Below are 26,687 nucleotides of genomic sequence, written 5' to 3' on the forward strand. Positions count from 1 at the left end.
AAAAGGACAAAGAGAATCTTACAGCTTAAATGGGCTTTTATGGAATAAAGAAGGTTGTTAGCTTGGAACTGGCTTCAGCTTAAAAAAAATTTCTGCAGTGGATATATGCATCAGTGTGTGTAGGAGGGCAAAACCACACCGAGTTAAAAATTAGCAGAAAAATGGACCTGCAGAGCAGTAATACACAATCATAGAAAAATGCCACCCCACTGTAAAATGACACTAGAAACAGCAGTTTTGGCCCTTATGATTTATTTTTATATTAGTATGAAAAGGTTTAATTGAACTGGTAAAATACACTCACATCTAAGAACATAATCTATAAAATGTGACTATGGCCATATATAAAGTATGACAGTCTTGCAGACTTAAATACCAGTAAAAGTGAATCAGAAAGTTTCAGGTATTTTTTTCTTTTTTTTTAATCCAACCCTTTTCTCATTTCACTTCTGAACTCTTTCACAGCAGATCGCCAAATGCTGTCACAAAATCTGATTGCTTGGATTGCTACAGGTGCTCTAGCGTTTGTGGAGAAAGACTGTATAAAGTGAGCTCATAGGGCTGGCTTTGCAGTGATATTACATACTTGTTTTTTTTTCTGCTACAAATCAATAATTTAACAGAACAATATCTTATTCACACTTGCACATCACCTCTCCCCCAAACCAAAAACCTCAAAACCTCCAAATCCATAATAAATGTATCACCCTCAGTTGCTGTGTGCTGAAAGACATAGAATGACTGACTTATCCTTCAAACACAGCAAGGACTGGAAAGAACTGGGAAAAGAACAGAGGATGAAATTGATATAAGGGAGCCTGAGCAAAATCACCATTCAGTGTTCTCTTATGGTGTTTGTTCTCTTTGCTCCTCCTTCCTAGGTCTATAACTTTGCACCCTGCTTTCCTAAAATACACTTCATTACCTAAAATACATTTAATATTTGTTAATAAGAAACAGCATCATCATTTACTATTTCACAAGTTTGCTATTACAACCACTGATCTGGTCAATAACGATTGTAAATTCCAATAAAGTTGTTTTTACACAATTATTAGGATTTAAAAGATTTGCCAAAATAGACCTTTTTCTGAGATGCAAGACACTGCAATTATATTTGAATATCATGCAACATTAAGTTGTATATAGTATGAGAATAGATATGCTGGTTCTGAAAATGGGTCCTCTTCACAAATAGCATCATCAATTTAATGAGTCATCTAGGCCCTTATTGGAAAATTCCATCATATCAAATTTCTGCAGCCCTAGTGCAGCTTTGCTGCTTTCACTTCCTATGTATTGACACACTGGTTTACTTCTATCTCCCTGGAATTTTCTGGGGGTCAGGATTATGCTCAAGCTTTAAATACTCATCATTAAGAATATTTAAAATTTTTCACATTAAGGACTTGGACAATACTTCAACATGGCTTCTAAAATCAATGAATTATAATATTCATATTATATTTTTTCCTTGAGTAGCTGTATTAGTTCTCTAGCATCTTGAGCTTTGCTTACTCTAATACCTTGATTCCTTAGAACAATTCATATGGGACATTACTGTGTATTTCTCAAAAGGCCTCTCCATGAGAACACAAATATTAACATGTACTTAAGAAAACTGCAGCAGAAAATAGTGTTTTTTCTAGACCTTTGGTGAAGCAGAGCTGTACATTATATAATGGGAAGGGGATGTGTATGTGCATGGTCCTGACAGTGGGTGAGCAGAAGATCATGTCAAAGCTTATCAAATTTTTGATGCTTGACAAAGACGAGCCAAACCTCCTTCTCACTTAGTCCCATTAGAATCATGCACTCTAGTGCAGAACTCAGTGCAGTTAAGTCTGCTGCATTACAACTACGTCAAATAGTTGCATATGTCAATAATATTAAGATAATTGAGAATGCGACTTGTCTTGCCTACAAATTATGTCTGTTTCTGCCTTTAAAGCTTAGAACCAAGTAATATTCTTAAGTTATTGATGGACAGTTTGTAAATCAAATTACTAGAAAAAAAGTTGCTATCTTGTTTTAAGGAGAGAGGTATCTCAAATCATAAGGGAGTGCGAAATTGATTAACCACAAACATAAGCAAGTAATTGCTCTTACCTCTCTTTTCTATTTCTTTATTAATTCCCTGGGCTAAACAGAAAGGTATTTACATAAAGCATTTTTATATTTATATTTTTATGGGGAAAAAAGCTGTTTTGTTAGAGTACTGGAAACAGTATGATTGATTTCAGATCATGTCTGGACTTCTGCTCTATGTCTGAAAATGTTGTTATTGGTTGCACTTAGTTACACATCGTGCTCTGCATTCACTGCAAGTTTAGATCATGAGAACATCAGTCAAGTAGGCAAAGACATATTTATCTAGAGAAATGAAAGTAAATTACTGGAGGATTTTTTAATAGATTTTTGCAAAGTGCCTGGATCTTTTTTTCAATCCAAATTAATAAGTTCCACTGCAATCACAGGGTAAACAATCATGTAAATTTAGTGTTTATATTTATTAAAACTGCTCAATATGGGAAAATGATACATGCATTTTTATTAGTAGAACCGATCAGGTTCTACTAATCACATCATGCTCTGCTGGCTGGTATGTACATATTTTTACATTAAGAAGGTTATGTCACCCCTAACCAGAAATCGAGAGACTGGGCACTGCTTTTTAGCTTCAGTGTCCTTGACTCCAGCTGCACTTTGCAAAGTCTGTCTGTAGACACCGTGCACAGTGAGTTTGTTTGTATAGCTCAGTGACCAGAGTCTGGTCAACATAGAAAACAGAATTGCACAGAGAATGTAGTGAGGTCTGCAGAATTGAAATGAAAAGCAAAATAATTCAGCTTTGCTCTTTAAATCCAAATAGGAAACCATTTAGCTCATTAGCAAAGTCCATTTCAAAAGGTAATGGAAGTGATGCATTTGGATAGATCAAGTCAGATGTGTGATCAATTTTTAGAGCACAGCATGCAAGAAATCATTAGTTTACATAACTTTACTTAAAATAAAAAGAAAATTATTGATTAAATAGTAAAGCTCAGACATTTAGGAACAAAAATCAGTAATATATATACACAATATATACAAGAGTTTGGATCAAACTCTCTTCTCACACAGGGAAGCAAGAAGTATTACATTAGTAATGCTCACAGCTCTTAGTAAGAAGCAGAATTTTTCAACCTGTGTCTTAATACATGAAATACAAAGCAGATTTATTTTTCAACTCATGTCTCCAAGCATTAAGTTAGTTATGTAAAAACATTAGATATATGAAAAATATTTTTTACTTTTCTCACGAGACTGGAATTATTTAACTTAAGGCCAAAGCAAATACATCCTGGAAATCATAAAGTAATTTCAGACAAATGGTGATTTTAGAAACTAAATTAAACTAAATTGAAGAAAGCCAAAATAGATATGTGCATACTTCAATTACACAGTCAGGTAAGAAATATTTCAGGCTGTCTGTATGGATTTACACAAAACTAATGCTGTTATATTGGTGTGTAGATACTTAAATAATGGCCTTTCTATTGCTTTTCCAGAGAGATTCCATATTGCGCTCTCGCCTTTTTGCATCTAACATGAGTTTCTATGCTCTAGGCTTACATTTGTTATTTTTCCCCTTTTCTTTAAATTTCAAGGTACTTTTTAAATGCAGTAAGGATATGGCACTTCAGACAGTCATCCAGTTTGAACAAATGGAAAGCTAAGCCTAGTACAACAACATTAAATATCATTTAAACTTTCTGAGTACTAGATTGAAATCAAAGAGTAATAGCTTGTAGGCTGCAGCAACTGGTGTAACCAGGAAAAGTACAAAGTTAGAGCTCAGCAAATTAACAGCTAACAGCCCATAAAATGGAAATATACAATTAAACTGAAGTTTTCCTAAAAGAACATAAATAAACCAGAATCTTTAAGTGGTTGGAAAACTGCTGAAACTGTGTCTGATATAGGCTGGGTTCAGTTAAAACTGAATGGAAATTACTCCTAATTAAATATGAGCACCACCAGACCCTTTCCACCTATTTTCTTGTGTGTAATATTGGTTTTTCACTTCAAACTCATTTAGTTTGAATAATCTTGTCATACCTACTGGAAGCAATTAAAAACTTTCAGCACTAGCTGGAAGAAGCCTATGAAAATTCTTCTGATATTGTCCAACAGATGAGAACATACTCTCTGTGGTTAAGCCTCTGATCTGAACTGTTGAATTATCCTTGTCTGACTCAGAGCACTCTATAATCTTTTAGCAGAATGAAGTTTGATCAAAATCTTATTATGACATGACTCTCCACTGTTGTAACTCCATGTGAGAACTGTTTTTCAGGAAAGTACTCATAGAATTGTAACTTGAATTGCAATCACATTATCTGACTAGACGGGGGTTGTTAAAGCTAAAGTAAATGCTAGCTCAGGCTAATCAATCTAAGTTTCTCTTAATTACAATGCCCACTACTCAATGTACGTCTAACACAATGTTTTGGTCAACAAAATAGTTTTTACTTTTGCTTTCAGTGTAAGTGCATGTAGGCCAGACATAATTTTTATTTTTTCATTCTTCTTCCATTTCAAACTCATAGCTATGCAGCTGGAATTTTCTAGGAGAATGGCTTAAACAGCAATCTTCAGGAAAAGTATAAAAGAGAAGTGAAAAATTGATAGATTGAGAAGCATACTAGTTTTTAAGGAATTTATGAAAAGATAAAATTAGAGCTTTTAATTAACAAAGTCTGAGTAATTTACTAACACTATGAAACTACATGTGCTGTATAAGTCTGCTGAACAAGAAAGACACATTGAAATGGAACAGAAATTGTGAGCATTTGATTCTAATTTTATGTTAAGCATGTCTGAAGATGGTCAAAACAGACTGAAGATGGTCATTAATTTCATTATGTCCCTGTAGACGTAATTGGTGGTATGACTGCAGTAAAGCTGTGAGCAAAAATGTACTTTATGTACATTATTTACATTTTACAATGTAAATCAAGAAAACAAATACATATTTGTGCTGAGCTTAACAAGAGAGGTCCTCCATTGCCCATATATCTTCACTGGATTCCAGAGACATGCTTGAGATTTCAAATCAGAAGTTTGATCATATCCAACTTCCCAATGTCCCATTTTCTTGTGGCACTTTGAGTCTTCCTACCCATTTTATATTAATTCTCACTACATTTCCTGAAAGTGAGAAGTCCATTTCTAGATATAGAGAAAAAGAACAGAAGAGACAGTTACTCTAATATGTGCTTCAGAATTTCCAGGAAAGGAGTAACTTGCAAGGGAACAGCGCAAGTTACAGACCCTTTCCTGCCTGCATAAACTTGACACACGTAACATCTGAGCGCTGGTACCCTGACAAGTTCTGTACTGCTGCACATTTACTTTAAAAATCCCACCTAATATACTATTATCTCTGCAAGAGATTCCTTCAGCCTCTGATTTCAGGAGTTGCTCACAACCACAGGACACAATCCTGTTTTTGTAACTGTGAGGGTGAACATTAACTGGACCACATTACTTTTCCCAGTGGCATTGCTCATAGGTTAGCATTGTCACAAGAGGAAGGTCTTCCAGAATTCTCTGGTGTTCTATGGACTACTCTACAGAACCCAAAGGAGGACTACTAACCTTGGTAGGAGGATTAAGTAAGATGCGGCTTTCTAGAAAAGGCCACAGATGGGACACATCATCTTCAGTATCAACTGAAACAAAAGGCATCAGGTAAATGGGCACTTGGCAGATTTTTTTCTGCCACAGGCAGACACTACCACCAGTCAACATTCTGTTCCAGAACTAGTTATGCAAAATCATTTTTTTTCTGAAATGCTTTTGTAGTATTGTCTTATTTTTAGCTTCTGTTGGTTAAATGCATAGCTTCAAGAAAAAAACCCAAACAACCAAAACCAACACAGCACTTACTTTTTTATTTATTTAGCAAATTAGGATATTGATTTGTATCAAACTAATTTCTTATGAAGATTTCTGTTCCAAGTTCTTCAAAACTATTTCTGCTTGTTTTTGTCTTCTGATAAGATCAAAGTACAGTCGACTAATATTGTCCTGAAACACTTCTAGTAACTTCAGCTTTTATCTGTCTCATGAAGCAGATGACTGATGGTCTATTATTTGTTACTCTATGGTTTCAACGGTTTCCTTAGAAGGTAGCAATGGCTGCAAACAGATTTTTAATTTTGATGTGCACTGCATGCTCAAACATCTGACTTTGCAGCATACAAATTAAATGGCCACAAGGTCAGGCTAACTTACTTTCAGCAATCTTTGGTCTTTGATATAAAAATCAAACACAAGAAACACAATAATATATCCAGAAATAAGAAGTCAGTGTTCAAAGTCGGAGACTTTGTTAGAAAATGAGCCACTCAGTTTAAATATTTAGTGTGACCTTAACTGTTTTAGGCAAATTACATTTCAGCTGATAGGACGCATAAGAGTGGAATTCAGTAAGATGGGCTTTGTCTTAGAAAAACAACATATTAATTTCAAAATTATCAAGAATCTAATAACTATACTAAAGACAATGCAAGAAATGTCCCATTTTTTTCCTTCTATAAAACAGGGATCAAGCATTTGATTCCTCTAATGAAGCCAACAGAAAATGTACTAATTCAGTTTCCAAGAGCTTCAAATCAATCTAAACAATTTCTATTCCCTAACAGCACAACACTTCTGATGGGAACACAGCTGATTTTCAATAGAAAAGCACACACATTAATTCAACCAGAAGTAGAAGGCCAGAATAATCCTTCAATTTTCAGTTCTAAGATACCATGAGCTTGAAAACTTTTCTTTTGTTGTTTCTAAATCCCCTGTTTTTCTTATTGCCACATACCTGAATGTACCTGCCTTTGGAAAAAGTCTTAAAGTCAAATAAGTCTGTAGTGGTACAAACATTGAAGTAGTGGGAGCAAGTAGGTTTGCATAACTAGTAAGATGCTGTATTAGCTTACTTCAGCTGTAATTTCTTCTAGCTGTAAGACATTTGTCTTGGGGTTTTTGGGTTTTTTTATTATGTTGGGTTGTTTTGGTTTTTTTAATCAAAACTTTACTCTTGGAGTTAGACAAAAACTAATTTATTGCCTGAAAGCTTTCACAGTGATTTGTATTTCACAAGACAAATAGACAGTTTCATAAAGAAAAACAAATTTGCAGGGAAAAAAAAAAAAAAGCAGTAATTTTTGTCCTGGAAAAAAATGACAGCACTCCATAGGTGCCTTTTGATGTAAATGTGCTTCTTTCAGGACACTCAGGCAAGAACTCTGGATGCAATCCTTGGGTTCAACTTGTGCTTCTGTCCTCATTCCTGTGCAGCACTTAGATCTGTTTGCAGAAGAACACAGGGTCTTCTGGCAGCTGTTAATTATGCAGACAGGAGCATAACCTCTTCCTTGCAGGCTGATGCACCCATGGCAGCAGAAAACATTATATTAAGAGTTATTTATGAATAGAGACTCCGCCTTCAAAGCTCCATAGAAAAAACAGTGATTTGAGCCATTTTCTCCATGTCCTGTGACACTGAAGAATTTTAAGCTTGTGAGCTTTGTTTTTGCAGGAAAAAGACTCATGTAACAGATACCTGAACCTTCTTGCCTCTCATTACAGGACTTTAAAGCTTGCACTTTGGAATTGCATAATTTTAATCAACAGTATGCAGTATAACATGTGGCTTTACTATTATAACAGGCTGAGCTACTAAAAGAGCTGGCTGATAAAATGTGAAGCACAACAGTATCAAATATAATGAGTTATGTTCAACAACCATTCTAATCAAAGCTAGAGAGAAAAAATTGGTGGCTTTGGTTTTTATTTCTTTCCCTCTAGGATCTTCAAGTTCACACAAAATAAAACATTACTGTTCATGTAACCACAGTATTGCATAGGGCTAAAACATTGTTCTATAGGTTTAATATTTAAACAGTCTAGAATTACATCTGCAGATGACTGTTTGTGCAATGTCCCCACCTTAAACAGTTCTGGTCAATCAAACACTTTGGTAATGGCTTAACAAGCTTTACTGGCATCTAGTTCTTTGCGGGATGATAAAAATAAAAATCTGGCTCAATATATTTTTAAAAATGGGAAATTAGGAGTGCTCTAGACTTTTTAAAATCTTTTAAATACTTAGTGTGATTTTAATTTATCCCCAGACTCCCACAAAAGCTTTTAATTTATCCCCAGTCTGTCACAAGAGCTTTTTTTGTCCTTATTTTTCTCATTTTTTTGGTTTTGTTTTAGTATCACAGATTGATGCATTAGAATGAGTTTGTTAGAAGTCTCTATTAGAGAAGTTAGCAAGAAAAAATTGAAAATGAGATTGTATCTCAAATACTTGTAACATTTACTTACCATCACAATAAGAAAGTATCTTTTAGAAATGTGCAATATTAGGCTACAGCTACTTGAGCAATCTGAAGGAAATACTTATTTTTAATTTGGCAGGGAAGATTTAAATTAGCTGAATTTATTTTCCATTTTTCTTTCAATTTACAGGAAGCAGCAATACATTTTAAAAATGTTCATTCAGCTTCAGGTAGCTCTTCTAAAGATACCTGTGGTATATTTGATGCACATTTTCCCTCATTACTTCAAACACACTTAATCTTTGAGGTAATTTAGGACAAGACATAAGAGCACTTGCAAAAAAAAAAGAAAATAAAAGATCAGTATTAAAAAATTTTAGGCAGGATAAATATAAAAATATTTTGTCTTCCTTTCACTACAAATAGTATCAGCATAATACACTTCAAAAAGCAAAATAATTAAGCCATAAAATCCAAGTGAATTTCTAAAGCAAACTTGACTTAAGCAAGCCTTTCACCTGTGTTATATTTCAGGGATTGGGCCCACAGCAACAGAGAAGACAAAGCATTCCTGAGGCAGCTTGTCTCAGGTCATTCAGAGGAATGGAGGAAGGAAGAGAAAAAATTTTACCAAAATTAAAAATCAAACTTTGCAATTCTGTCTCCCATGAGGGCAAACATGGCAGCATCTCCATTTATGCCTGCCAGCCAGTACTGATTGTCAGCATTAGCTGCATGAAAGAATATCTATCTAGTGGGATTTGGTGAAAAATTAGCAGGGGTGTCCTGCTGTCCCACAAGGACCTTTCAGTATTCCAGAGATACACGGTACTTGCTGGGAAGGCCTGAGATGAAACTTGTGAGTTTAGAAGATGGTTCTCTGCCATATTCAGTGATAAAGGTATGCCACACTTTCTCTGTGATAATTCCAAAAAGGAACACTGATTTAAAATGTGACATCTGGCTACATGAAGATTATTCCTTTGCAAAGCAGGATTTCACCCTCTCATTAATATGCTATATTCCAATACTCTAAGTGAGATATTTGTACAGTTGTGAAGATATGTTTTGAAAACAATGCAAGTTATAGTTTTCCATATGGAGTTAAAAACGCTAATCAGAGTCTTCATCATCAAGGTATTCCTCTGCATTACTCAATGTTCGGACTGTACCTGCAAAGAAGCAAAATTTAAAGAGTACTGAAAATACCAGGCACAGAGGAAACAAGACTAACATTATTCACAAGAGTGATAACCCATGTTATCCTAGATTTCTGGAACAAGAAAAATGAGTAAGTTTAAAATGAACCTGCTCAACTGTTTTGAGAAAAGAAATCTAAGTGACAAAAATGACTCTCATTTTTAGGAGAAGGAACAGCAAAGGGAGAACAGGAAAAGAAGAAATTGCAGAGCCCTGTGCTGAAGGGGTCATATTTCAATAAAGTACAAATTAAATTTCTTCTGTACATTTCTTCTGCTCCCCTGTTTAGCAGCACAATTTACACAATCCTTTTGCATTTCTACGATATGATTTTAATAACTTAAATTTTTTAGAAAGTACTTCAGCAATTGACATTTGAATATCTATCTGTACATGTAAAACATAATTTTGAACATTGAAGTGGAGACAAAGTAAGCTTCCTCCAACAAAACACTTTTAGAGATGGACTATGATAGAAGACTTATGTAAACAAGAACAAGGGAGAAGACTGCTGATATAGAACTGAACCTCTGAAAAAGAACAGTGTTTCACATCCAGACATAGGAAATACTTAAATGCAGAGAACAGAGACAGAAAAATTAAATTAGTGAAAATAACCAAGAAAATACAAAATGCAAGAAAAGTATACAGATCAGAGGTGTCAGAGATATTATAAAATACCAAACTGAGACAGAAAAATGAACAAGGATACTAATACTGAAACTGAGTTACATTGAGAATATCAATTGTTCTATCAAGGCAAGAAAAAAAAAGACAGGGAGTGAAATTACCAGACACTGGTGATAGATGAGGTGACTAAGACAAAAAATCAGTTACTCATTGAAACAAAATTTATTTAAAGGGCATGAAGAAGTAGATTGGTTACTTAGCATCAGGAAGTAAAACATTAGTATAATTATTGGGACATCAGAAGAGAGAAAACACCTGTTGCAGGTGCCTACAATCAACATGCAAAGATGAACGAAGTGTTCCAAATAGGGATCAAGTAACTTTAGGAAAATATTATATATGTATGAATTAATGTATGTACATGTGAAGATAGAAAGGTGTGCGTATATATATACACATGCATATAATATATATATATACATACACACACACATACCTAGAGAAGGACATCTGCCCTATTTTACAACTGCTTTCTTAAGAACCAAGATTTGAAGAAATAATTTGCCAGTTTTCTGGGAAATCCTGATTTTACTCTACCAAAGAGCAGAACAATATTTTTGTTGCAATAGCTCTTCCTGACCTTCTCAAGTTGCAGTCAGCTATTCCTCGATTTAATTACCATAACCTCTAGGCTCCTGCAGGTTAGCACTCCCTGTGCTCTCACTAGACCTGAGATGATACAACTGCTGTACTGCATATCCCACCAAACTCAACTATAACCCTGCCTGTGTTTTAAAGTGATTTCTTGTTCCACTTAAGAGTTTCCAGCTATACTTCATCTTCCTGAAAGCTACAGGCAATAGTAGTTACACAACACTGAACAATTCAGTCTTTAGCTTTTTAAAATAGCTTCTAACTCTTTTGGACATGTACCCTGTGCTATTAGGAGAGATAAAGACAGTTGGAGGCAGTGAGACTATTTTAATTAACACCTGAAAGCATTCTTTATTTCTCAGTCACTCAGAGACACACAGAAATAAGAAAGCAAAAAAATTTAGCACTAAGAAAAGGAGGATCATACATTGGTGCTTGTTTGGCTTAAGTTTGGAGGAACAGACAAGGGTATGGAGAAAGACAAGGACATTGCTAGATTCTTGTACCCTCTCCCTTGTGGTATGCTCCATCCTTGCTTTCATTTTGCCTGAAGGGCCTGTTGTCTATTTTTGTATCTTCCCTTAGTATTTTCACACCTTCTGAACTCTTTTGCCTCTTGATGATACAAGTTGGCATTTTGTGTGGAGTCTGCAGCACGGCATGTGATCAACTATCTTTCTATCATAGCTCTAAACTAACTCTCTCAAGCAAGCCCTTCCAAACACAATTCTTAGCCCATGTACTTGCCAAATAGTTTTTATGGCTATCAGTATATTGGTATTTGGCTAAAGTATTAATTCTCCAAAAGCAAAATTATCAGAAAAACAAAATCAAAAATACCTGCGCTCTGTTTCTTCTTAAGCAAAGAAGCACAAGCTGCATTTGTTGCCATATCTAAAGCCAGTTTCTTCTCGTTGTTTTTCAGATCTGTTCTTGCCCCTTCATGAAGAAAATTTTCATCATGAATCACAAATGCAGTTATTTCTCAACCAATGCCATTATGATATGTTTTTTGCTAATGTGGGTAGAACAGTAATGGACAAGGGAATCTGAGGTGCTGACTGCCCTGAAGCAGACCAAAAGCTTTGGATGCTCTTGCATAAGCTACAGCTGTTCAGGAAACTTGCTGGGTGCTCTTCCTTTTTAAGAAGCAGATGTCATTGCTGTTCTGGGGTTTAAGTGCCTAATTTTTCTGTAAAGCAGGATGAAATTATCTTGACCTGGTGAGATGTCTACCTTCCACAGCTGCCAGAATTTTTTGCAAGACTTTTCCTGCAAGTCAGGCACATGAGCTGGCTAAAGATTGTACCTGAGTTATACAGAAATACTTAAGAAATACAAATTAAACATTCAGGAATCCAGTATGTACACAGATTGTTGAAACCTTGGTGAAGATCTTTACCCTTTTCCAGCAGCATCTCTACAATATCTGCATAACCTTTCCATGCAGCAGCATGCAAAGCTGTGTCTCCCAATTTGTTCTGTGGAGTTAGAGGGAAAAGCAACAGGATTAAAATGCAGCAAAAAAACTTTCAGCTTCTACCAAGGGTGAGTAACATCACACCTCTATTCTTAAGGATCTATGGATTCAACCTACCTGTTGGTTTAACTCTAGGTTTGCCTGGGTAAGCAGGACATCTACTACATCTGCAGAAAACAGGGAGAGATGATAAGAGAAGAATTTAGTGGAAAGAAATTATGCTATTTTTGCATTCACTGTTGTTAAGATTCAATGAAAGACCAATCAAATCAGCTAATTAAAATCTGTAAATCAGACTGCATTGGGCAAAAAACAATTACTCACAAAAAATGCTTCTGCATGAAGAAATCCAAATAATACCACAGCTCTTTTTCATCTGTCCTTTGACTCTGCCTCTAAGTTACACTAATGAGCATGCCTCCTTCAACAGCAAGAACAAAACACATAGCACTTGGATGGAGATGAATGTACCTCCTAGCCTGATTTTTATTAAAGAAAAAAATAGAATTACATTGAAAAATGCCTGGCTTTATTATTTAGCAGTGCAATTTTATCCATCAGCCTAACAAACATAACAAGAAAACCAGAGAACAATAATTTCAAATTAATGCTCTGATACCTTTATGGCCTCCATGGCACGCCCAATACAGAGCTGTGTTTCCAGCTTTGTCTAACCCATTGACACCAACTCGATTATCCAAACACTCTCTCAACCAGCTCAGATTGCCTGAAAGACAAAATCAGTCTCTATGATCGTTTTTTGTTTGGAAAGTTAAAAGAACCATTACAGGTAAACAGTACTTTCTAAACCGTGTCAGTCGTCCCATGAACTTCAGAAGAAAGGAAGCAATTAGCAGCAAGATTTATAATTCATTGAATAACCAGTCATACCTAGTCATAACAAATAATGACAGAGTCATACTAAGCCTTACCAAATATCTTTTCTTCCATTCCAAGAAGACCTTTATATCCCTATGTTGTTCAATGGATGGTACCACACTTCCTCTGTATAGGCAGAGGGCAATTCCACCAGGCAGTATTTCACCTTTTCAAAGCAGTAAACCTTACCAGATGACTTGCTCAAGAAGCAAGACAAGCAAAACAGGCAGCAAATGTTCGTTCTAAATATTATATTATAATTATTATATTAATATTGTTGTTGTTGTTATTGTTATTACTATTCTTATTATAATAGAAAACAAGCAAATTGCTCTTTAGCATCACACAACTGAAACACTGAACATACCTCGTTTGGCAGCTTCATGCAGTGGATTATCAATAGACTCTGCTTGCTCAGCCACTGAAACAAAAGAGTACATTCTAACTACTTCTGAAACATGTACTTGAAACCTGTATGGAAACAAAACATATTTGATTCTAAATTGTAAAGAGATTTGTGAGTGACAGACCAGTGAGATGCACTTTAATTTCCAGTTTATGGGAAACTGATTCAGAGAAAACCTTGTGAAAACTTCAAACAGCATCACATTGCACAGCTGGTCTAAATCAGAAGATGTGGTCCTAGTACTATGTATTCTTAAGGTCCACAAAAGCTTCTGTTCTGCTTATACATGGATTTTTTGCAAATGTGCAGACAGAGACACCAGCCCTTTCACCCTGGTCTAAAATTGAAGCTTTACAAATAATCTCAATGGGAACATGAATGAATACATTGTTTGGTTTATTTTAAATATTTACTTCAATATTCAAAGGACATTTGAATGTAGATATGCAGTATGTATAAATTAGTCTTCTTGCATATTAATAGTGCATGACCTGTCTCTGGCAGACAACAAGAGTAGAGTCAGTTTGGAAATTGATGTAGCCTCAATGACTACACCATAGATTTCTATTAATATATTTCTACCAACTACAGGGCAGGGAAACAACACATTGCTACCATAATGTCTCCTACTGAAGAAGGGGCAACATGAATCAACCTAAGTCACATTGGAAGTTGTGACGCAATCCGTCAGGAGACACTGCTACTCTACCTGTAATTCCTAGCAGGACTTGGGGAATTGTGTTGTGTTGTCTGTACTCATGGCTTTTAAAAGTGATTTAGTTGAATCTGAAAAAGCAGTTTCTGTTCAGTCTAAACATATATGGGATATTTAACATGGTGCAAACCCCAAGAAACTAATGTTTTCTGTGGCAGAATATATTCACTAAAAAAAAAACAGCAAAAGGCAAGCAAAACTCCATCCTTTAGATCCAAGTGTTCTTCCCCTCAAAACATTATCTCAGTATCTGTTAGGTGCATAACCAGAAACATGAACACTCAGCAAACTCAAGCTATCCCTAGGTTATGAAAACACAAGGTAGCTTCTCCACTGCTGATGTACAGTGGTAACTGATACTGCAGATAGATGTATTCTGAAATACATGGTGGAGTACTGTTAAGTACCAATACTGTGGTCTATTTTTGAGAAGATATCCTTTTATTTAGTGATTTCCTTTAATTGTCAATGATCTTACCAAATAAAAATATTCTAGACTTTACCATAGTTGCTTGGAATTAGTCCAGTTCTCCCTTTGCAAGTTCCTTTCCACCAATTTGTATCACTCTGCAGAGAAAATGGAAAATATTTCAGATGGGATATATTGCATCTCAGAAGTAGTCAGTCTGTGTGGGATGTCTTAGACTCACCATGTCTGAGATGTAAATGATATCTCCTTCTTCAAAGTACAGTTCATCTGGCTTTAAAAAAAAAAAAAGTAATCAAATATATTTGAATGGGTGTATGTAGGAAAAACAAATGCCTGGATAAGTCAGAATACATTAATCTCTTAATTCAAAAGAATGATAACTCAAATATTCTCCATCACCAAGACAACAGCCTGACAGCCCATAGTTTGACTTGCTTACAGCTAACTTTCTGGATCAACACAGGAAGACACAAAGACTTTCTAGCAACAGAGGAAGACTGTGGCCTTTCCAATAAAGCACTGTGCAAAAGAAGCACTGAAATATCTCTTAGGTTTGTTAACTTCATTTGGGAACTCTTTTTGGTTGCTCCCAGTTCTCCAGATCTCTTAGGTCTCAACTATCATTGCTGTCTTTGGAATAAATAACAAATTATTCAAGATTTCTGATCTTTAATTGTAGATAACTGATTCTACATAAGAAAGCATGCTGCTTTTAAACAGAGCTGTTCTTAAAAGTGACTGATGATTAATCAGTTTTATTCACATTAAGAATGACTATCCGTCAATAGTTTATTAAAAATTCAGTACAGTAAGTCTAATATGCCAATAATAGCAGAATTGAAGCAATATTATAGACAAGGTTAAAAGAAAGACTCTCAAACAACTGAAGTTTAGATGTACTTACTGTTCTGGGCTCAAATGTATACAGGGCCCTGAATACTTTAACCTGCCCTAAAACAAAACAAAACAAAACACAATTAAAAAGTCAGTACCAGTATCATGCCTTTAAATGCAGCCCTTAAATCCAAATACATTCCTTAAGCTTAACGCCGGTTGCTGAATGATTTTGTGCTACACTCTATCAAAGAAAATTATGATGAAAAGACTCAGCAGCCTGAGTTAAAAACCCAGCAACATGAGTTGTGAAGGAAACTGGCCACCCGATCAGTTACATGTAAGTAACCTCTTCTGCACACTTAACGTGGTCTTTATAGCTCACTCGGCAACAGAAGTGCTGTCATTCATGAGGAAAAGAGTAATTTCACTCATATATACCCTCACACACTCATACATGTGTATTTATTATTGGTAACATCAAATCTGTCAAATGACAAAAGAATTAAGGAATGAAGAAAGAAACAAACCAACGACCAATGTCACCAACATGTTCTTACACTTACTTGCAGTCATTATTAGGAAAATAATGCAGTAACACAGAACTCATAAAGAAAAATGTCAAATGGTCTCAAAGTCCTATATAATGTACAACTGATGTCCTGTTCTATTCAGATGCTTAAAATAAGGCATAGGGTTTGTAATTCCACTGAGTGGCTAACCGATGTTTTAATAGGCACTTCGGAGGGACTGACAGCAGCATTCAAGCCAAGAAAAAATAACCTTAATGCAGAGAGTTTCTAATTAAATTTCATACACTGCAAAAGAAGCTTCCCTACAAACTTTATTTTTACAATTCAAACGGTACATTTCAAGAGCATGAACAGAAAGTATAACATAGAAGAAACATGCACATTACATAATTTTATTAGTCAAACTGCTGGAGTCCATTGAACTTACGAGAGGAATATATTAGGCAGACTGCTCTGTATTGTTTACTTTTAGGTACCTGAAGTCTTAAGCATGTAGGTTCATTTCCTTTTAAATGTTCTAAACTTGCAAGTGTAGGTTACACACAGGTTCTTACACTCTCTGTGTTCATACAGATTAACTTGTATAAAATTACAGATTTTGATCCATCAGGAGAATCTGTCACTTAGGTCACATTAGGTCCAGGCTATTTTGTGTCCTCAAGAGAAACTGATGAACTTACTACCAAAGGCCATACTGTAAAATAAAGCAATGTTTCATATTGTTTATTAAATGGAGATAAGCAGGAAAGACTGAGTAGGTCTCAAGAATAAGCCTTTACATTTCCAATTAAGAAACATGATCTCTAGAATTTTGTAATTTTTTTTCTAGTAGATGTAGTCTTTTTAGTCCCAGTATCTAAAATCCTACTCACAAAAATGAACATTTTAGAAAGTTAACTTAAGGGCTTTAGAAATGACATTCTGAAGGTGAATATGCTGACCACCTTGAGAAAGAAGGATGGCACCCAACTGCAATTTTTCAGCGTTCCTTGGGGTGGGCTCTTAAACTATTTTTCAAATGCCTCTGGATATTCCCTAGCAACAGCAATGCCAAGGCACACTTGCCAAGGCAAAACAACTAAGCAACACATTTCTGTAGTTCTCTATTATCAGGCTTCTTGTGACTAAGTGCATGTAAAACTAGAAAAGTAAGATGAATCTGTGTAAACACATTGCCAAGTACATGTAGATACTATACATTTTTTTTTTCCCAATATGTAATTGCTTCTCCCAGTTCCTAATTTTTAATAAGAGGAATTCAATTTGGCTTTATTGGCTGGTTCTCTCTTTCACACAGCAGCCATTTCCTAGACATAGAAGGTCCAATACTTCTCAAATCTTTGCCCCAGAAACAAAATACTTCAAACTGTGGTAACTGCTAAAAAGAATGAAACCTGAGTGATGTTTACTACCTATACAGTGATGATGAACAAGGACAGCACACAGTAATGCATCCTGGAACAAAGAGCTTTAGCATGAAACGTGAACTGCAGCTGTGGAGAAGCCAAGCAACAATGACAAAAAAAAAAAAAAATTAGAGAAAAAAAGAAAATAACAAAGAACAAGAGATGACACAACAGGATGGAAGACAGGAGTACTGACCCTTCTTGACTTTCTCACACAGAAGACATAAAAAAAAAAGGCAGAACTGCACACTAACTATGGAGAATGCAACAATCATGCACCGATTTTCAGTGTTTAACGTAAGAGGAGGAAATGGACAACAAAAGGGAAGAGTAAGAAATATTAAAAGGGGAAATGAGAAGATGGCAGAAGACAGGGAGAAAGTAGAAACATGCATTGGTGTGTTTCATGTGTCTTTCATGCTAACATACTGCATACATGCCAACAGATTATCTAAAGCTATCACACCTGTGGAGACAAAGAAGACTGGAAATACTGATGCTGATTACAGTATGGCTAGTACATTGTTTAAACAAAAGGCAATTCATTGTTCATTTGTTTGTGGGGTTTCTTAAAATTCTATAAACCTGAAACAGAGAGTTACTTCCCCAAATGTCCAACTGTGGTGTCACAGACAGACCAACACACACACTAAAACATTATTCTGTGGTGAAACACAAAGTACAGATGTGCATCTATAGAACTACAGGTCTCGTGAATATTAATTTCATAGTACTTTATATTGAAGTTAAATACTACTTATTACTGGCACCAATCTTTTAAAAATTTCTTAATAAAAAGATATTTAGCCTGTTTACTTTGCTTCATTTAAGAGCTCAGAACAAGAGAACTTCAGCATTTGTAAATTTTGATTTTTGGTACAAAATTCAAATGCAAAAATGCATTCTAGAAGATTAAAATAAAATGTTAGCATGCAAAGGGCATATTAGATTTGAATCCTCATTCAGCAAACACAGAGAAATTGTATGTTATTAGGCACGTGGGTACCTGTAATCACTGTGAGTACTTTTATCTGGCAATACCTATCTCTAGGCATACAGACAGAGCTTGCACTGGCAGTAATTTTTGCTTTGGAGGACACATAAACTTAGAAAGCACCTGAGGTCTTTCTCTTGTTTCCACTTACGACCATTTCGCTAGTATAAACCATGTTTCAAGATTCTGGTAGGATGGCGAACCAGTAATGAGCATTGATTTGAACTTACCAAAGTTGACTGACAGCACCTCCCCATCACATACTTTTAAAGGACAAAGTAACTAGAACACAGAGCACATGCACTTTTTTAAAAATTTCAATGCATGAGGCACACATGAATTACTTTATTCTCAGCATGATTAATGAGAGCAGTTATCCATTTTAAAAGAAAAGTACATGGAAGCACAGAGCAGTGATCTGTCCTGCAACAAGTCTTTTTCTAAGCACAGGGACAGATTCAAAGGGGTATTCTTTTCAGTCCTGTTGTGCCCTGCTCTGCTCAGTGGGTTTAGGGGAAGGTTGTTTGAGTCATTTAGAGCACTGTACAAGAGAAACAACAAAAATTTTCAATAACAAACCTTTACACGCAAATTTTCAGAACATTAAGGTAGAATTAAGTATTTGGCAAATTTTGAAGCAAAATCCAGACAAACTAAGGCACTTCAGAAACTTTAATTTAGTCAGCTTTAACTTAACCAGATACAGGGCATTTACTAAGGCCTTGACTGGAATTTTTTTGTCAGGTTTACAATGTATTTCCAGAAGAAGTTAGGAGAAGAAATAAAGAAAGAAAGGATAAGAATAGAAAGATATCACCACCCATGGACCCAGTGACAAGACTAGCAATTTTGATGTCCATATCAAAGTGATAGTCACAACTGTGATCCATAGAGAAAAACCCATGAAGCACAAAGTTAAATGTATTATCATATGCTCAGGTTCAGGTGGGAATTCCCAGGTATCTCTGAGAGGGGAGCAGAAATTAACACTCTCTGATAAAACACTGTGGATCATCTGCAGCTCTCTCCAGTGGAAGGCTTCAGAAACTAGTCTGGGGTTGCGGTTTTGGATGGTTTATGGCACCTCCTAAGACAAGACATCTGCCTTTCAAGTCAGCATAGTTGAGCTAGTTATACCCCACTAGCAGGGATGAATAACTTCAGGCTTAGTGTGAATGTCTGATACCTTCCCCACAGAAGGGAGTTTTCACACCTGAGCTGTGTAAGGGGAGACATGATAAAACACTTATAGGCCTCTTCCCTTATCTGGCTCAAACCCCAGTTTCTTGATAAACATGGGCTGATTTGTTGTGGTCATCCTCTGGTGCACATGCTCTTTCCACCTGATTTTCCATATCATCAGCAAAGCACACCTTGCTTTTGCAAATTTGAGACATTAACCAGTAATATTTCAGTCTCACAAATCCCGAACTTCAGTTATAAGATTGTCCTCTCCTTTCTTATGGAATTTGCAATAAACGTCTGTAAATCAACTACTTAACAAGCAAAAAATTTAACTTATTATACATACTTAATAGGTACAAACGTCCCAAGTCACTCCCCCTTCAGCAATGCATCACAGTAAGGGAGTCAAACTAACTCTGTAACTAGCAACATAAACCTAATGTAAGGTTGGGCCGACCCCACACCCTTTAATTTATTGTGAATACCTTACCTATAAACTCCTCCAGCTTTTTCTGAGGAAGGGAAACATACGACTCATAATTCTAAGATTATCCTTTCCCCACTAAGTGCATAAAAGCAATGAAACAGAGAAACTAAACAGTCATGACAGCTTAAAAACGCAGCTTCTGATAGGTACTGAAGAGAAATACCTGCTGTGCTTCATAACACTGAATATTAAAAGAACCTCACAAAACCAAAACACAATTTTCTAAAAGACTGAAAGATTTTTGTTTTCTTCTTACAACTTTGAGGTTTATTTTTAACCAACTGCAGTACCATTAACAGAAGACTGCTTCCATAGAAGTGCTAAGTAAGGAGCACAGCAACAAGGAGCTGCTGTTTCTCTCACGCTGACTTTTTTTTCCCCCACTTCCTTTCTGTTCTTTTACTCCAGCTTCTCTAAACCGCCACAGACATTAGCATTAAAATCCCCTCTACCACCAAAACATTCTCCACTCTATCTTACTTGCTTTCAATCCACATAATGAAAAGCTAAAAAAGAAAAAAACCCGAGAAACCAACCTATACTTGCATGGCATTACTTAATTAGGTATTTGTGTTAGGCTGAAATTTCAGCATCAAAGGAGAGGAATTTCATTAGCTGTCAATTATTACATCCTCAAACAAAAACCACCCCAACATGGTCCACGGTTCAAAACATGCATATTTTAAACAAAATAATGATGGTGGTAAGTCAATGTTCATAGGACCTAGCAAGGCTTGTCCCCACTGGACTGATATGAGTCTTTTGTTAGCATCTGCCATAAAGAGCCATAATCAAATCTTACTGACTTAAATAAGGTGCTACTAATCATAGTGATCCTGATGCAGCATCTTTTCATTAGCTATATTAAGAATGAGTAGCTCAAGACTACCATAAAATCAGAAAAACTAACTCAAGATGAAGTGACTCACTGTGTGTCACAATGCACTGTCAGTGCCCACAGTACACAGAGGGGTAATCTCTGTGCTGCAGAAAATCAGAATTGACTATGGTAATCTACAGTTAGTTAAAAAACCACAAGTCTATCAAACTCTTAAATGGTTCAACCTAATCCTGGTCTCTCATCAGCCACCTTTCTCCTTGCTGCCATAATGCAAGAAACAGCTCAGAATCAGTTACTCAAACACCAACTTGATTGAAAACAACTAATTTGAACCCCTACATGCAGCAAATGGCCCAAAAGGTGAAAATATGCTAAGTCGATTTCCAATAAACACTTTCAGTGATATATTTTTCCTTAATATCCAATCCTAACTTCCACGGCACAACTTGAGGCCATTTTCTCTCACCACTTGTCACTTGGGACAAGAAGAAAGCACACACCTTTGTACAACCTCTCTTCAGATAGTCATAAAAAGCAACAAAGGCTCCTGAGCCTCCTTTTCTCCAGGATAAACATCCCCAGCTCCCTCAGCCACTCCTCATTCCACCTACTCTCCAGACCCTTCACCAGCTCCGCTGCCCTTCTCAGGACTCTCAAGCACCTCAGTGTCTTTTTTGTAGTGAGGGGCCCAGAACAGGACACAAGACTTGAGGTGCAGCCTGACCAGCACCAGTACAGGGAGACAGATACTGTCTGCTGCCCACACCACTTTTCATGCAGGCCAGGATGCCAGGGGACTTCTTGGGTACCTGGGCTGGCTCATGTTTATAAAGCTGTCAACCAACTCCCTCAGGTCCTTTTCCTCTGGGAAGCTTTGTAGACTCTCTGGCCCAGGCCTGTAGCATTCAGAATTGGAAAACATGGTGCTTTGCACACAGGCCTCCAAACAGGTACACAAAAAAGTATTGGAAATACTTTTTACAAGAGTGCCGTTTGTACTTTGGCATTTTGCTCACAGACACAGCAGAGTTCGACACAGCAGTTAAGGATTGCCACAATGGAGACAGAAAAAGGTGGAGTCCCCAGTGTTTAGAGAACTATCTTCAACTTCTAAGTAACACTGGTGAGAAAAGGGAAGTGAACATAGAGAGTACATGTTGGGGGAGGGGGGAAGGGCATACTAAAAAATGCAAAGGATAGACTGGTGCCAGCCTAGATGACAAACAGGAACAATCATGGACTGCACTAATCAGTATCTGGAATGGAAGGAGCAAATGTCATTTCATTACAGAAAATCAGGAGTAAAAAATATTCTCACAGAAGATATAAATTAACACAATGGCACTGTCATAGCCTGATGCTGAAATCTTCCGTTTCTTACCAATTTTATTTTTATGAATACCAGCATACCTTCACTTACAGGAAACTTGCTGGAGGTCTCAGCAACTTGCAGCAATAAGAAGGTTTGAGGTCAGAAATGAAAGTTTATAATTCATATTGAAAGCAGACTGGGAACTGTTTAATTGTTTATCTGACATTTTTCTCCTCACAGACCTGATGATTGCAGTGTAACTCCCCACAATCACATGCTCACATCTTCCTAGCTAACAGAAATCTTTTTTTGAGTACAGAAGAAACCCAAACCACCATCACTTATGCCAAATTTAAAGCCTACTGCCAAGGCCTAAGGCATGTGACTCAATGCGAGTGTTCTGCTCCTGTGAATGCTGTCACATCTCCTACTTCACCTTAGAATTGGGGTGAACTTGTTTATGACTCAAACTAAGTATTTTTGTCAAGAATCCTACTTTTACTCAGATGGCTGGGAGAAAAGTGGGAGTGGGAGAAAAGTCAACAAACGTGCACTGAGGTAGCAACCCTTTATGCTGAATCCTTATGTTTCCTCCTGCCTCCCTCTCAACTGGAGTAATTTAAAGCTCTGATTTCCTTGGTCCAAACGCTGGTATTTCTCCATAAAATATAAATGTGTCAACTCTAGGCCAGGATCAACAAATCTTACTGTGAACATGAAAGTAAGGTTTTTTAAAAATATTGGAACATCCCTTTCATCTCCCCAGAAGCTTTTGCTGCACACTACATAAGGCTCTAATCAGAAAGACATCACCAGACAGCACTCTTCAAGAAAACACTGCTTAAGTAACAGACAACTAAGCAGAAGCCGTTAAAGCTCATCAAATCCAAAGGACTGAATAAGCAACTTTTGTAAACAGGATTAATATTCAACATGGTATGAACTCTGCAAAAAATAATGTAGTTTGAGACATCAACAGATTTCTTAAAGATGGAGAGGAAACCCCACTCTTGCAAAATGCCGACAGAAAAGTACGTTTCTGCTATTTTCTACATCTAATCCATTCCATTTTTGATAGTCTAAATAAAAACTACAGCTAGAAAACAGTGATACAGAGTTACATGAGAAAAGCAAAGCACTTCTTTTAAAAAAGAAACCCTCAGAACACTACAAGCTAAAAGACTTAAGAGTCTCTAGAAACAATGTAGTCCCCTTACCCAAGGGCTAACTGCAGACCCAGAAGACTAGCTCAAGTGCTCACGAACACAATTGTCTAACATATGTTGATGTCAAAACCATCTCTCTGTAACTGAAATCCTCATGTGCTGTGCATAGAACAGGATTTACAGAAAAGCAATCTGTCAGAAAAATGCTCTCATGCACTGAAGAAAATGACAGTGTCACAGCTATTTGGTTTTCCTCCTTCATATCACCTCTTTTCCCCATGCTTTTAAAGCACTAATGTCCAAAATCCCTGAACTGAGCAGAGTCGTTAAAAAGGATATTTGTTTCACTATATATTTTCACTTCCCCACCAGCAAAATATTTCCCTCCTTCTCTGTCCAATCTGCACATCTTATTTCCCCAACACACAGGAATGGATGACAGCAATCAATGTCTTGTTTTCTCTTCTGTCTGTCCTGAACTGTAGTAATTCATCAGCAATGCAAGCAGGCTTTCCTGACAGAGCTTTCCTGACAGGCTTTCTCCTGACAGAGCTTATAGACTTGATACCTAATAATCACTGAAGAAAAATCAACACAGCTTGGCCAAAGGCACCAAGATATTCTAGCAAATACAGTCAAAATGACACCAAAAGAGACAGCCTTCCACTGCAGTAGAAACTATGTTACTATATGCAGTTCCCATATTTATGTCTTTAAATAATAGGGTTATTTATATATAACCCTAATAATTCTTGTACAGTGTCAAATGTGTATTATCTATATTCTGTATTATCTGTATTCTGTATAACATAGAGAAGTCAGACATGCAATTACAGAGGTATTTTGAAGTATGCTAGAAGGCAATCACTTTCAGAAAATTACTTTGAAAAAAATCTAACACAACAGATACCATAAAATTTTCTCTCCTCAAAAGTCAGGGATTTAGAAAAATTAATCTTATTATCCTTAATCAGCTCTGAAAGTCATTAGCAAGATGTTTTACACCTTCTTTGTCTTCCTTCTCCTACGAATTTCCTTTTGCTGTGTCAAGCACTCATGCTGGTAAACCAGCTCAGCAAGTTCATCAGACATAAAATAAACTTACATAGACATACCAATAACCGAACACAAAAAAGTTGAGAGCACCACCACTTGTCACGTAACTAAATGGAACAGAAAGGGATGGTGGTGGTAAGGGACCTACCTGTCCTTTTCATGACAGTCCACATTTTGTCAGATCAAACACACCACAAACTGCAACCCATGAAACTAGGCAGAGACACCTAGTATTAGACAGAGTATGTCTGAGAGCTGGGAGCTCTCAGTGAGAGCTCCTGTAAGTCAGGCAGGGCTATAGCCTCTAACTCCTTAAGAATCTCACATTAAATTTAACTCATCGTCTTGAAAAACGGAAAACTGAGTAACCAACGTCTTCAGAAAATCCCATTTTTCACACATATTCAGCTGTGAAACACCACATCCTTTCAGAAGCCTGCAGATGTCCTCAGTACTGATTATTTTCAGTAAAAGTCCACAACAGCAATGCTTTTATTACTGTCTTTTTCATATCAAGTAAGCTGTTTTCAAAGAAGCTTAGCAAACTACAGGGCAGAGGAAATTCTTCTGAAGATGAAATTACAACCAGAGAGCTTTAGCAGATTTTGCTTCTGCAGACAGGATGAGACTAATGGTTTAAATGGTCTAAACTGTTTCTGCACTTACTGACTTCAAATTAAATAATTTGTTTTATGATCTGTCTAGTGAAAATACTCAATTAGGCTAAGAATTAAGACTTTTTTTTTTTTTACATCGGCATTTCAAACAGTATTCCAAGCGCAAAAAAAATTGAAATTTGGATGTACTTAGGGATCAGATGATCCTGGTTTGGGAGGCATCAACCACTTATCTATTTAATTAAAATCACAGTGGATTTTTAATTTCTAATTAAGAATTTAAGCTTATCACTGACAGATGATACAAAAACATGACAAATAGCCATTAAACTTTTCCAGATCAATTCCTCAATTAAAAAACCCCAAAACCCTAAAGGTAATGGTTAAACTTGTGACAGAAGAATGTATGTTTACCTGAAAAATGCCACTTCTATGCTAAGATTTAAAACTGTGCAATTTCCAATAGCTTTTCAATTTATTTTTAGAAAAAGTATGGTTGCTACTAATTTGTTTAGAAGACCGGCTTTGCAGTAAATTTTTTTGTAAAAAACACAGGAGCAACACATTACACATTGATGATTAAATGCACTAGAAAGGGTGAGGTGCACACTGACACTTGAATTTCGAGGAGCACATTTAACGTCTGGCTGTTAGGAGTCCTACAAGGGAAAACAGCGGATTCCACCTTTGAGGATGAAGACTGTTGCATGAGACTATACTATAAAACTAATTTTACGCGTTAATCCATTGCCAATCCGTGAAATCACGAGGCGAACCCCAGAGTACTTCAGCGCTGTTTCTTAAAAGGACGGAAGGTTTCCTGTGCATTTCAAGCTATTTCTTAAAAGGACGGAAGGTTTCCTGTGCCTTTCAAGCTACGCAAGCAGCAGCCCCGCACGGCCACCGCCGCCCGGGCACGCCGCGACTCCAAGTGCCATCGCCGGGCACCGCGGCAAGAGCAAGGCCGGGGCCAGAGGGCTTTGCCGAGCCCACGGCACGGGGAGCCTGCCTCGGGCGACGGCTCCGACTCGGGAGCACTGGCGAACCTCCTCCCGAGCTAGGGCGGGCGCGGGGTCCGGCCCGGCCCTCTGCTCTCCAGCCCCGGGAGGGGCAGCCCTGCCCGCCGGCACCGGGCGTGCGGCGCCGAGGCTCATGGCGGCGGGGCGCGGTCCGGAACGGAAGGACGGCTCTGCCCGCTCCCACCGCGGCCCGGGCCCCGCCTGAGAGCGCAGACCCGAAACCCAAGCCATTCACGTGCCGGCAGCAGCGCGCCGGCACGGCGAGGACGGGCCGGGCCACTCTGTCCTTCCCTCACCTGGCTTGGCCGGTTTCGGTGGCGGCTTGGACATGGCTGACCTAAGCACGGACGGGGGAGCAGCGCGACGGCGATGGGCTGCCGGGGCGCGGGTGTGCGGCGGGAGGCGGCGGTGCGAACGCCGGCAGCGCCCGTGCGCGGCGGCGGCGGCGGCGGCGGCTCGAGAGGCGCCTCCCGCCCCCGCGGGCCCCGCGCGCTGTCCCGGCCCCGCGCG

The 26,687-nt window shown here is 37.4% G+C and overlaps 1 protein-coding gene across 1 annotated transcript; it reads right to left on the reverse strand.

The window, feature by feature from the left end:
* Positions 1–235: 235 nt before the first annotated feature.
* On the reverse strand, positions 236–26,617 carry OSTF1 (osteoclast stimulating factor 1). The gene is made up of 10 exons (XM_021541525.2): positions 26,474–26,617; positions 15,632–15,678; positions 14,948–14,998; positions 14,801–14,864; positions 13,544–13,597; positions 12,917–13,024; positions 12,415–12,464; positions 12,220–12,298; positions 11,658–11,756; positions 236–9,505 (listed from the first exon to the last, which is right to left on the reverse strand). The coding sequence occupies exons 1-10, from the start codon at positions 26,505–26,507 to the stop codon at positions 9,447–9,449; spliced, it is 645 nt and encodes a 214-aa protein (XP_021397200.1). The 5' UTR covers positions 26,508–26,617; the 3' UTR covers positions 236–9,446.
* Positions 26,618–26,687: the final 70 nt, after the last annotated feature.

The sequence above is a fragment of the Lonchura striata genome, chromosome Z (assembly GCF_046129695.1).
Source record: "Lonchura striata isolate bLonStr1 chromosome Z, bLonStr1.mat, whole genome shotgun sequence".
Taxonomy (NCBI): Eukaryota; Metazoa; Chordata; class Aves; order Passeriformes; family Estrildidae; genus Lonchura; species Lonchura striata.

What these genes read in the sequence shown, in the direction of transcription:
- OSTF1 (XM_021541525.2), bottom strand. Translation starts at nt 26,507, where the DNA reads ATGTCCAAGCCGCCACCGAAACCGGCCAAGCCAG. An exon ending in ACCGAAACCGGCCAAGCCAG is followed by an intron (nt 15,679 to 26,473) that starts GTGAGGGAAGGA and finishes GTTTTGTTTTAG; the next exon opens with GGCAGGTTAAAGTATTCAGG. An exon ending in AGAGATGCTGCTGGAAAAGG is followed by an intron (nt 11,757 to 12,219) that starts GTAAAGATCTTC and finishes TTCTTCATGAAG; the next exon opens with GGGCAAGAACAGATCTGAAA.